Genomic DNA, 12,360 nt, shown 5'->3' on the forward strand with positions numbered 1-12,360 from the left:
CAGGCTTGTCTGATATAGCAGCAGCCTAATACTGAGCTTAAAAAGGAAATGTAGAAAATTAAGAAAGCACCATACAAGATAATTACAAACATAGCAAGTGTTTGGGCAAAAGTATAAAAGAATACTTAGCTTGAAGAAGATAGTTGACTGGAGACAAAAACTGTGTAAAAGTCCATAAATGTTTAAATAGAGTAATACAAACTTTATCTTAACATATAAATACTTTTCATCATTATTCTCATTATTAGTTTCTGTTGTCTTGTACTATCTTTCTAGGATTTTTCTATACCAAAGCTTTGTGACTAATTTAACTAGGAAAGATATATATACAAAGGAAAATGAAAGCAGAAGAGCAGCCGGTTTCCTATCCCCAATCCAATCCTTAATCTTTAATCTCTGAAGAGACGATAGGAAGAAAAGGTAACTAGAAACCAAAGTTGACCCATTTCCCTTCTATCAGTCCACATAAACTTAGATTTTATCATTCTGAGCTTTATATCTAAAATATCTTTTAAGCTTTAGAAAAAGTTCTCTACTAGGAGTTTCCTACTCTAACGAAATCATGGGTCTAGTCAGAAACAAAACAAAAACATCTATATACAAATGGCATGTATGTCCTTACCAATGACTTGTGCCCGGTACCAGACTCCATCTTCAAATTTAGCTATGCAGGCTTGACCTGGAACTGGACAAAGGATCTCCAGATTTTCTCCATCTTCATTTTTATAGACTTCTTCAATTTTCTTCAGGAGAACTAAAAAGTCAAGGCTTTCTATCTAAGTAATGAAGAAAGGAGACATTCTTAATTTCATAGTAAGCTGCCCATACTTAGAAACAGTATTTCACCACATGTGCAATAACCCCCCCCCACAAGTATTATGGGGCTATTCACAAAATAAATTACATATGTAAAATTTAAAACTAGAATTAATATATTAAATTAGAATAGGCATGCTTACTGGACCTGTGGTATCACTGATACATAGAACTCCCTCTCCTAATGTAAGTTAGCATCTTCCCTGCAACCTAGTCTCAGAGAGTTGTCTAGAAGAGTGGTTATCAAACTCAAAAAGAAATGAGTCATTAAATCATGCATAAGGATCTGTGCAGGTAACACATTAGTTTTAAAATGTAGTTTTATCTGTTTTATTGTATTTTTACTTATTTTGTTAAATATTTCCCAATTACATTTTAATCTGATTTGGGCCACATGTTCAATACCTCTAGCCTACAGCACTAGGTGGTTAAGCGACTTGTCCAGGATCACAGCCAATCGGTGTCCTCACAGAACAAAGTGAAATTTGGATTTGGTCAAAGGACCACACTTGAAAGCCTCAAGGCCACAGCTTCCCCATTCCTGAAAGCAGACTACAGGGGAATAACATTTTCCTAGTCTTGGACATTATTATATTTCCCTCAGCTTATTCCAATTAATTTCTTTCATGTCATACTTCTGATTCATTTTGAGCTTATAATCCCCTAAACTCTCAGATCTTTTTCAAATCGCTATCTAGTCATTTGTCCTTCTTATGCTTATGTTCAAAAACTACGTTTCACTAGTATATGTTACTGATTCCTACTAAATATTAACTTACTAGATTTGAGACTTAGTTAAATGTTTTTTAAAATCTAGGTATTCTACATTTACCACGTTCCCCTAATCTACCAGTCTGGTAACACTGTCAATAAGAAAATGAGATTAGTTCAGCATAACCTTTTTGTTGTTGTTGTTGTTATTTGGTGACACAATCAGGGTTAAGTGACTTGTTCAGGGTCACACAGCTAATAACCTGAGTGTCTGCGGTTGGATTTGAACTCAGATCATCCTGACTCCAACGCTGGTGCTCTATCCACTGTGTCACCTAGCTACCCCTCAGCATAACCTTTTGATAAGGCCATGCAGGTTCTTTATTATCCCTGCTTCATTTTGTAGATGTTCATTAATCATTACTTTAATATCATATAGTAGAAAATTTCCAGGAATTAAACACACTGTCCAAATCAAGGCATGTGTCCTTCAATCCTTTAGCTATTCTCCCTTTCTCTACCATCTTTCAAAAATCATGGAGGTAGACCATTTTCTTAAATACATTCTAAATGGATACATGACCTTAACATTAATGATCAGGCTACCAAAAAAAAAAAAAGTAGCTCATATACCTCTTCACAGCTCAAGGTAGGAAATGCATTTTTAACCAGAAGATAGACGTAATTATAAAAGACAAAATAGCTAGCTTTAATTTCATGAAATTGAAAATCTTCTGCACAGACAAAATTAATGCACCTAAGATAAGAAGGGAAGTTGTCAAATGGAAAAAAAAATCTTTTTATCAAATTTCTCTGATAAGCTTTTGACATCTAAGTTATACAAACTATCTACATACACACACACGCATGCTCGTATATGACTAACACCCAATCCCCAATAGATAAACAGTCAAAGGATACAAACAGTTCTCAAAAGAGCTGCATGAAATAATGCTAAATGTTAAAACAACCTTGAGGTTTTACCTAACATCCTGAAAACTGGCAAAGATGACCAAAAAAAGTGTCAATACTCAAATGCCAGAGGAATTGTGGAATGACAGATACACTACTATGTTGTTGTTGGAGCTGTGAGATGGTACAGAACATTCTGGAAAGCAATCTGGAAATATGCAAATAAAGTGACTAGGATGTCCACACCCTTTGAACCAGAGAAACATTTACTCATTCCCTAAGGAAGTTATCAATAACAAGAAAGATGCCATATACACCAAAATATTTATAGCAGAACTTTATCTGATAGCAAAGAATTAGGGGGAAAATGTAGATGTCCATCAATTAGGGACTTACTAAACAAATTGTGGCAAACAAATGCAATGGAATATTATTGTGCTGTAAGACAACAATGTATGTGATGAATACAGAGAAGCATGGAAAGATCCATGTGAACTGATGCTGGGTGAAGTGACCAGGGTCGAGAAAACAATATACACAATAACTACAACAATGTAAATGAAAGAACTACACTCCAAAATAACAAGAATGAATGTAACAAAATAATAAAGATCAAGCAAAACTTGAATGAAGAGATATGAGAAGATACCCTTAAATCACTCCTTTGTGGAGGTGAGAGGTCTACAGGTATTACATAGTGCACGTATTTTTTACTTTTTCAATGTATTAATTGTGCTGATTATTTTTCCTCTACTTGTTACATGAAATGACTCTGGGAGGGAGAGGGGTAAGGATACTGGGGATAATTAAGATGATGTAAGAAAGAGAAGACACCACTAACAGCTTATTTTTAAAACAATACACAGGGACAGGTAGGTGGCACCGGTCCTGGATTCAGGAGGACCTGAGTTCAAATTTGGCCTCAGACACACTTACTAGCTCTGTGACCCTGGGCAAGTCACTCAACCCCACTGCCTAACCAAAAAAACCAAACAAAAACAAACAAAAAACGATTTGTAGAACATCAGAGGGAAGATTCTGGGAAGATGGCAGAGTAGGTCAGAAAATTTGAAGATTTCAAGATTCTCCCCCACAAAAGATGAAATAGCGCTTCAGGATGAATACAGAGCACTAAAAATAAGTATGAGTAGGGGTAAAATAGGGGTCCTCTTGGGACAGAGGTTCCCAAATTCATTTGTTCTATCGCTCCCTTCAAAAAAAAAAAAACCTCCGGAAGCCAAGAAGGCGGAGTAAAAAGATAGTCGCTCTCACTATCCCCTATTAACCTCTGAAAACCCAGAAAATATCACCCCAGGAAAAAACCCTGGAACACCTGAACTGGAAGAAAGACGAGGAACCGCAGTGAAGCAGCCCAGCAAACGGGTCTCCCAGCGTCTCAGCAAAAACAAGGGAAGCAGCACTACAAAAGGCCCCAGACGGATAAGTACCCTATAGCATTCATCTGAAAAGAGCTGAAGAAAGCAACCTAAACTCTTCCTAAAGTCCGAGCCTTGCTGATTCCAGACCAACACCAGGTAAGCGGCCAAAACCCTACAGCTTCCAACTGTCAACATAAGAGGCCCCAGCACACAAAGCCAGTGACCAAGACCTAGGCTCCCAACACGAGAAGCTTGGGTCAGTGACCTCTGTTCCCCAGCAGGAGAGCTCAATCTCTCTAAATGCCAGGAAATAAAGAAACCATGAGTAAAAAGAAATGCCATAGATTCATATTGAGAAGAGTGGAGATCGAGACAGAAATTCTGAAGAGGACAACATTGTCCACAAACCCACATCTGCAACATCAAAAGGTAACATGAACTGGTCTGAAGCCCAAAAAGCCTTCTTAGAAGAGCTCAAGAAGGATTTTAAAAGTCTAATGAGAGAGGTAGAAGAGTCCTTAAAAAATACAATTGGACAATTGGAAAAAAAGTATACTGAAGAAAACAAGTCCCTAAAAAACACAATTGGCAAACTGGAAAAAAAGTACACTGAAGAAAACAAATCCCTTAAAAATACAATTGGCCAATTGAAGAAGGAAGTACAAAAACAGAAGAAAACAATCTGTTAAAAACCAGAATTGGACAAATGGAAACCAATGACTCTATGAGAGAGCAAGAATCAGTCAAACAGAAACAAAAAAATGAAAAAAATGGATGAAAACTTAAAATACCTTATCGGTAAAACAACTGACCTGGAAATCGATCCAGCAGAGAGAATTTAAAAATCACTGGACCACCTGAAAATCATGATGGAAAAAAAAAGCCTGGACAATATCTTTCAGGAAATCAAAGGAAAACTGCCCTGAAGTCCTAGAACCAGAAGTAAAATAACCACAGAAAGAATACACTGCTCACCACCTGAAAGAGATCCCAAATTGACAACGCCAAGGAAAATAGCAAAATTCCAAAATTACCAGATAAAAGAGAAGGTGCTACAAGCAGCCAGAAAGAAACAATTAAAAATCATGGAACCACAGTCAGGATTACACAGGACCTTGCAGCTTCCACATTAAAAGACTGCAAGGAGTGGAACATGATATTCTATAAGGCAAAGGAGCTTGGATTGCAGCCAAGGATCAACTACTACCTGCAAAAATGAGCATGATTTTTCAAAGAAGATGGATATTCAACGAAATAGGGGACACTTCCAAACCTTTCTCATAAAAAGACCAGAGCTCAACAAAAAATTTTATCTTCAAGTCCAAGATTCAAGAAAGACATAAAAAGGTAAATGGGACAGAAAGATACAAAATGTTGTTAATAAGGGCAGACTGTTTACATTCCTACAAGGGAAGATGACACTTAGAACTCTTGAGAACTGTATTGTTATTACACCATGTTTAAGGAGCATACATAAAGGGGGTGGATATTAGTTGACTTTGATGTAATGATAAAAAAAAAATCTAATCAAGTGGGTTAAATGGATCCAAGTAAGTTGATTAGTCTGAGCTTAGAAAATGTACTGAGAAAGGAGGAGGCAGACAAGGACAAATTACATTACAGGAAAAGGCAGAAAATCCTATTACAGCAGAGGGAAAGAAGGGAGGGGGGTGAGCATTGTTTGAACCTTGCTCTCATCAGATTTGGCTCAAGAAGGGCATAACATAATCAGGTATGGAAACCTAACTTGCCCTATGTGCAGTAGGAGGGAAAAGGGGAAAGAAAAGGGATGGGGGATGGAAGGGAGGGAAGAAGCAGTGGGAGGGAAGAGGAGGAAGGGGGAAAATAGAAGGGAGGAGAGACTAAAGGAGGTGGTGGTCAAAAGCAAATTACTGGTGGGGGGGAGGGAGAGAGGAGAAAGAATAGCATAAATGGGGGAAAAAGGATGGAGAAAAAGACACAGATAGTAATCATAACTGAAAGCTGAATTGCTATCTTTTTTTCCCCTATTCTGTTAAGTTTTGTTTCCTCTTTCTGATGGTTCCTCCTATTGGTTTAATTTTTACTTACAACTTCACTAATGTGAAAATATGTTTAACAGGAATGTAAATGTATAGCCTATATCAGATTGTGCACCGTTTTGGGGAGGGAGGTGGGGAGGAAGGGGAAGAAAAATTTTAAACTCAAAAGCATATGGAAGTGATTGTTGATAAATCAAAATAAGTTAATAAAATATGCAAAAAAATAAAATGAAATGAAAAAGCAGTGAGAAAAAAAACAATTACTCAGTGACTAGGTTAGGCAAACCCTTATTTTTATTCAATAGCCCCCGAGGCTACTAGCCCCCCCCTGGTTCTAGTACCCCCCAGGTGGGGTACTGCCCATTTTAGGAACCAGGACCCGGGACAATCAGAAAAGATCTGAGAAAAAAAAAATCCCAGTGAGGAGTAAACACCTCTAGGCTAGCTCCTAGATCTGTTCAAACAACAAGCAGCAAGCCCTGGGGTTAGCTAAACTGGAGGCTACCTCAGCCCCAGTCACAGGACTTCTTATTGCCCCCTCACCTGCCCTGAGACAGTGAGGGGAGTTGGGTGTCTGAGCTGGGGAAGACTGAGGGAACCTCTGCTGTCAAGGAACGCCAGATCCAGCTGTGCTACAGGGACCTGGCTAGGGCAAGAAGGAACTAGCACATACCTGGTGAGGGCAGAAGCAGTGAGGCAGAATGCCCCTGGCTGTGGGCACTTACAGGAGGCTAGAGATCTTGATTTAGGTTCCATGTCAGAGGGAAGAACTGAAGGAGGATCTGAGGCCAGAAGCACCCCACCCCATACTCCAGGAATAGAGATGATTACAAAAACTAAGCTATTACAAATTTTTTTTAAAATGCAGAGGCAAAGGAGAAAGAATCCAACCATAGAGTTACTATGGGAATAGAAAGACTGGGGTTTGCCTTCAGAGGACCATACTGGAGCAAAGAAACCCTCTTCTACCCCAAAGAGTAACATCAAATGATCACATGCCCAAAAAGAATTCACAAACTTTTAAAAGATTTTAAAAATCAAAAAAAAAAAAAAGACAAAAACTAACAAATCTCCCCCCCAAAAAAAAAACCAAGAAAAAAAAGATTATGAAAAGAAAGTCAATCAATTAGAAGAGGAGATCCAGAATCCTTTTTTTTTTTCCAGTGAGGCAGCTGGGGTTAAGTGACTTGCCCAGTCACAGTATCTAGTGATCAAGTGTCTGAGGTTGGATTCGAACTCAAGTCCTGCTCACTCCAGGGCCAGTGCTCTGTCTGCCGCACCATCTAGCTGCCCTGAAATCCAGAATCTTAAGGAAGAAAATGACTCCATGAAAACCAGAATCAGTCAGGGGTAAGCCAGCAAAGTTAAGAGATCAAGAAGTAATAATACAAAATGTAAGAAATTAAAAAACAGAAGAGAGTGTGAAATATCTCATAAGAAAAACAACTGATCTGGAGAACAGACCAAGAAGAGAAAACAAGAACTGAACTACCTGAAAGCTATGATCAAAAAAAAAATTTTGATACAATAATACAAGAAATAATTTAGAACAAGAGGGGAAAACAGGAAAAATCCACCAATCACCTGAAAGAGATCCTGTGAGGAAAACCCATAGGAATATTATAGTCAAATTCCAAAAATCCCAGCTAAAGGATAAAATATTACAAGCAACAAGAAAAAAACAATTTAAATACGGCACTGCCACAATTAGAATTACTAAGATCTAGCAGCAGTGGCACTAAAAGAATGCAGCGTCTTGGAACATTACATATCAAAGAATAAAAGAACTGGAGCTCTGGCTGAAAATATCATTTCCAGCAAAGCTAAGCATAATCTTAAAGGGGAAGAAATGGATATTTAATGAACTGTCAGGCTTTTAGAACTTTGTTAAAAAAACAAAACAAGACAAAACATACAAGAGCCAAGAGAAATATAAGGAACATACCAAAGACTAATTACAAAGGACTCAATGAAGATAGTTTACCTTTCATGTATGTAAAGTCTAAGTCATAAGATTATTAGTAATTGGGTAGTTCGTAAGAAAGATTGGGGACCTGAGTATGATACAGCTTTAAAAAGTAAAACTGTTTAGGATCAGCTAAAAAGAGGAATTATCTTATACAAATGAGGTATGAGAGGAAGAACCAACACATTAGATGGGGGGAGGAGGGCTACTAGTTCTGGAAACCTACTTTCATGAGGAACAGGTTCAAGAGGGACTACATATATAGCTAGAAAAGTATGAAAGTTTTCTAAATTCAGAAAAGAATAAAATGTCAAGGGACAGGGAGTGGGGAGAGGATAAAGGATGGATCTCTGGAGGGGAGGGTGAGGGAATAGGTTAAAAGGAGGCATAGAAGGGTGTTTAGATTAATGGGAATGGGAGGATAATGGAGCTATCCTTGTGGGAGGGGTTTAAGTAATAGGAGGGCAAGGTAGCAGGTAAAAGAGTAAAGCAGAGGAGTTAGGAAGGACAGGAAATGAGATATGCATAAATATAAAAACAAAGGTCAGAAATACAATTTGTTAGAGAAAGTATGTCTATATATGTATGTATATACATATGTATATCTAAAATCTCTATATAAATATAAGCACACTTAATTGTAGCCTTCTGGGAGGCATGGAGGAAGGGGGAAAAAAAGTAAAAAATGCATAGCAGAGAACAAAAGAAAACTTACAAGGAAGCAAAAAAAGATGGACAGCTCACAACACAACACGTAGTATTTATTATATAGGCTTTCCTGACATGGAAATTTATTGCTATATATTTTGAATCACACAATCTGCTATGCACATGACATGCTTTTTTTTCTTATTTTGTATTCAAATTTCAATATTTAAGTTTATGTTTCTTTTTCTTATTTTGTATTTGTTTTAGTAATAAAAAAGAAAAAATGATTAAAAAAAAAGAATAACTGATAATGGCTTATCAATGACATTAGTCATTTCTTTCAGTAATTGAGGGTGCAAGTCCAGTGACTTGAGACTTCTATGATACCCTGACCAACAAGACAGAGAACTAGACATTTTCTCTTATCACCATCTCTCAAATCTCACCAAAACAGAAATTATACAATAAAGATAATGCAACTTCAGTTGTCTTCATGGTCTAGATTTAGACTCGTGGCCTTCTAGGTCCTTAGGTGTGGTCTTTTGAGAGTTCAAGTTTTACAGAACAAATCCTTTCAAGGGGATTTGTTCTGTGAAGTTTGGATTCAGTCAAAGGGCTGCACTTGAGGACCTAGAGGGCCACATGTGGCCTCGAGGCCACAGGTTCCCCTCTCCTGGCTGTAGGACATCAGGAAACCAAAAGATGGTACAAATTTCCTCCATGAACTAACCATACCTTGAGCTCACTCAGCACCCCTTCTCCCCTCACCATACTACAGGTAGTAAGGCTGCATTGGTCCATTGGACCCACGGGCTTGCAACAAAACCCAAATACACATGTTGGCTCCTCCTCCCTTTCCAAAGCTGTGAAGATTCAACCTCCAAAATGCAAAAATTTGCTAAGGCCTCAAAGACTGGAGCCACAGCAACATTCTGTGCCATAAAAGATCTCTGCAGGAAAGCAGAGAAAGAGAGAACGTGGCAGAACATTTTTGGGCTTACCCTACCCTCACCTCAGACACCCCATTCCCCCCACCCCTGCTGGCCTCAGAGATCCAAACAACAGAAATCATCTCAGGCTACAACAGCACCAGTGTGGCAATGCTCTGAACTGTCAGCCATGGAACCCAGGAAAAGAAAGAAGGGGACAGGATGCTTTGAAAGTATGATGAGTGAGGATAGAGAGGTGGGGCTGTTGGAGACTCCTCTAAGCCCAAGAGAAAGAGTTCAGCATCCAGCTGGGGCCAGTTCCATCTCTCCAAAAGTGACTTGGAGGCAGAGACCTAGGCTACAGAAATATGATAGAAGGCATTGGGATACAGTGCCCACAGAAATATCTATCAGAGGGCAGGGAGTCAGAAAGTAAGCATTAAGGGAAAATAGGAGGAAAAAAGAGTGAAATAGCCAAAGATATCAGGAGGGGGAAAAAACCTCAGAAGATCTTTGGTATAAGCATATTAATCAACAGGAAAAATATTAACAGAAAGAAATATTGCCTCCAAATAAAATAAATAATTTCCATTCTTTATGAATAAATACTGCAAAACAAAAGAAAATGATCCAACACCTGATGAAAAATAAGATCCTGTAGAATTTGAGAATGTAGAACCACAGCACACTGTTCCTGAATGGTTTAAAAGGGAAATGAGCCAAGATGGCAGAAAAGAAGGAAACATTGTAGTTGAGTTTTCACCTACAACTCCTCCAAACAGATACATAAAATGTACCACACCAAATCTTGATGGATAAATTCAGAAGAAAATCATAGTGAATCCCTTTGTCTGGCCTAGGTCAGCATAAAGAGACTGAACGGGGTCTACAGACACTGGCAAATAGGTCAGCACTGGAGCACATGGCATGTGGAACACTCTAATGCCCGAGGAGGGGTGCACATCAAAATAAAAAGGAGGTGCCAAACCCATACCGGGGCATTCCCAGATCTATGATGATGTTCTACAATAGGGACAAGTGCCAACTGGAAGATATGTAACTCACTACCCAGCTCCACGTCACAGATCCAGAGAAGAGTGATAGGGAGACCTGAACGCAGCAGTGGCATTCCCAGGCAAAAAGGACCTGAGTGGCAGTTAGAGAAAGGAGGAAATTTAGAAGTCAGCAGCAGGACTGGTATGATTCAGACTCCAAGTTTCAAAGCAGGGTCTCAGTTCCAGCATCTGGCCCAGCCTGAAGAAGAATAACCAAGGAAACAGAGAACTTACAATATGGTATTACAGATGGCAAAGGATATGAGCTTACAGCCAAGAATAACTTATCCCCCGAAAATGAGCGTAATAGTATAGAAGAAAAATGAATCTTTAATGAAATAGAAGACTTGCAAACATTACCGATGACAAGATCAGAACTTCAGAGAAACAGTCAAACCCAGAAGTCAGGAGAAGGATACAAACGTAAACATAAATGAACGACGACAAAGAACTAAACAAAAGATATACTACTTACATCAACTATGAGATGATACATTCTCCTCTCAAGGTACTCCCCCCCCCGGCCCTCGTAACTGCAGACTTTGACGACTTTGACATACTTTAGCCCCCTTCCCCAAGAGGTACTTTGCTGAGTATACATACCCCTTTCTTCCCTCATGTCATCACTAGTTTTCCTTCTTCACCCATCTTGCAGAAAGAAGCGACCCTTCTCCTTGATAAAGCAAACCCTCAACTCAATGCCATTCCCATCTTTTCTAGAACATTATCTCCTTTAAAATCCCCTACCCATCATCTCCAATCTTTCCCTAATACCTACACATCTCCCTTACCCTTAAAAAAAACCCTACATTTGATCTGTCCATTCCTGCTACCTATTAAGTGGTACCTTTTCTCAGCTAACCTCCCCAAAAGATTCCTCCATTTCTCCTGTCACTTGTTTCTAAACTCTCTGCAATCTGGCTTTCACCTTATCTCAAACTGTGTGGCTCACAGGCATTACAAACTCAACATATACTAAATAGGATTCCTTATCTTTCCTCCCAAATCTTTCATTTGTATCCTCAAAGTTTAGCACAGTGCCTGCACACAATGGGAACTTAATAAATGTTTACCGAGTGACTTTTCCCTCTTCCTAACTTTCCTATTATTATTGAGAGGACAGCCATCCTTCCAGCCACCTAGGCTTATAACCCTAAGTATCAACCTCCACTTCTTACTCACACTCCACATATCCAGTCAATCGTCAAGTACTATTGTTTCTACCTTAGTAATATCTTTCCATGTGATCTTTTCCTCACTAGTAACTATTGCAATAGCCTGATTGTCTTGAAAGTACAAGTCCAGATATGTCCTATCCCATTCCCCTTTCCCTCCCTGCTGCCAACCCACTCAAATTCTAGTGGCTAGTCCACACGAACAATCATATAGTTTGGCATTCAACTTTACAACTCTGCCCTTTCTTACCTTACTACCTTTTATATCCCTTCACATACTTTTACTCTCTGGCTATATGCTGTTCTTTAAACATGACACTCCCTATCTCCTGGCTGGCCCCCATACCTGGAATGTTTTTTCTTCTCACTTCACCCTGCTTGCTTGAAGAATTGTCTAAAATCCCACCTTCTCCCAGAGGCCTACCCTGGGCCTCCTATGTCTGGAGCCTTTCCTCTGAGATTACCTCTAATTCACAGCATAGCTACATGTGTATACATGTGTCTTCACATATGTATAGACACATATATACAAATACATACTCGTGTTTATCTTGCACGTACAAGGTGAGCTCCTTGAGGGCAGGAATCGTGCTTCTGCCAATGCTTAGCCTGGAATATAGTAAGCACTTAATGAATGTTTTAATTTTACCTTTATGATTCCAGCAAACAGTGGTTTCTAGCACAGAGCAGGCACTTACCTGCTTTATGGATTCTTTTTAAAAAAAAAGAAATCAATTTACTCATCTTT

At 38.8% G+C, this 12,360-nt stretch overlaps 1 protein-coding gene across 1 annotated transcript in view; it reads right to left on the reverse strand.

Annotated features, from left to right (window-relative positions):
- The window catches only part of RNF17 (ring finger protein 17), a 123,734-nt gene that overhangs the window by 44,445 nt on the left and 66,929 nt on the right, over positions 1–12,360 (reverse strand). Inside the window, exon 17 of the mRNA XM_020968779.2 lies at positions 623–776. Within this exon, the coding sequence (XP_020824438.1) occupies positions 623–776 (154 nt within the window). The remainder of the gene's footprint in view (positions 1–622; positions 777–12,360) is intronic.

The sequence above is a fragment of the Phascolarctos cinereus genome, unplaced genomic scaffold, assembly GCF_003287225.1.
Source record: "Phascolarctos cinereus isolate Bilbo 61053 unplaced genomic scaffold, phaCin_HiC Scaffold_726;HRSCAF=1367, whole genome shotgun sequence".
Classification (NCBI taxonomy): Eukaryota; Metazoa; Chordata; class Mammalia; order Diprotodontia; family Phascolarctidae; genus Phascolarctos; species Phascolarctos cinereus.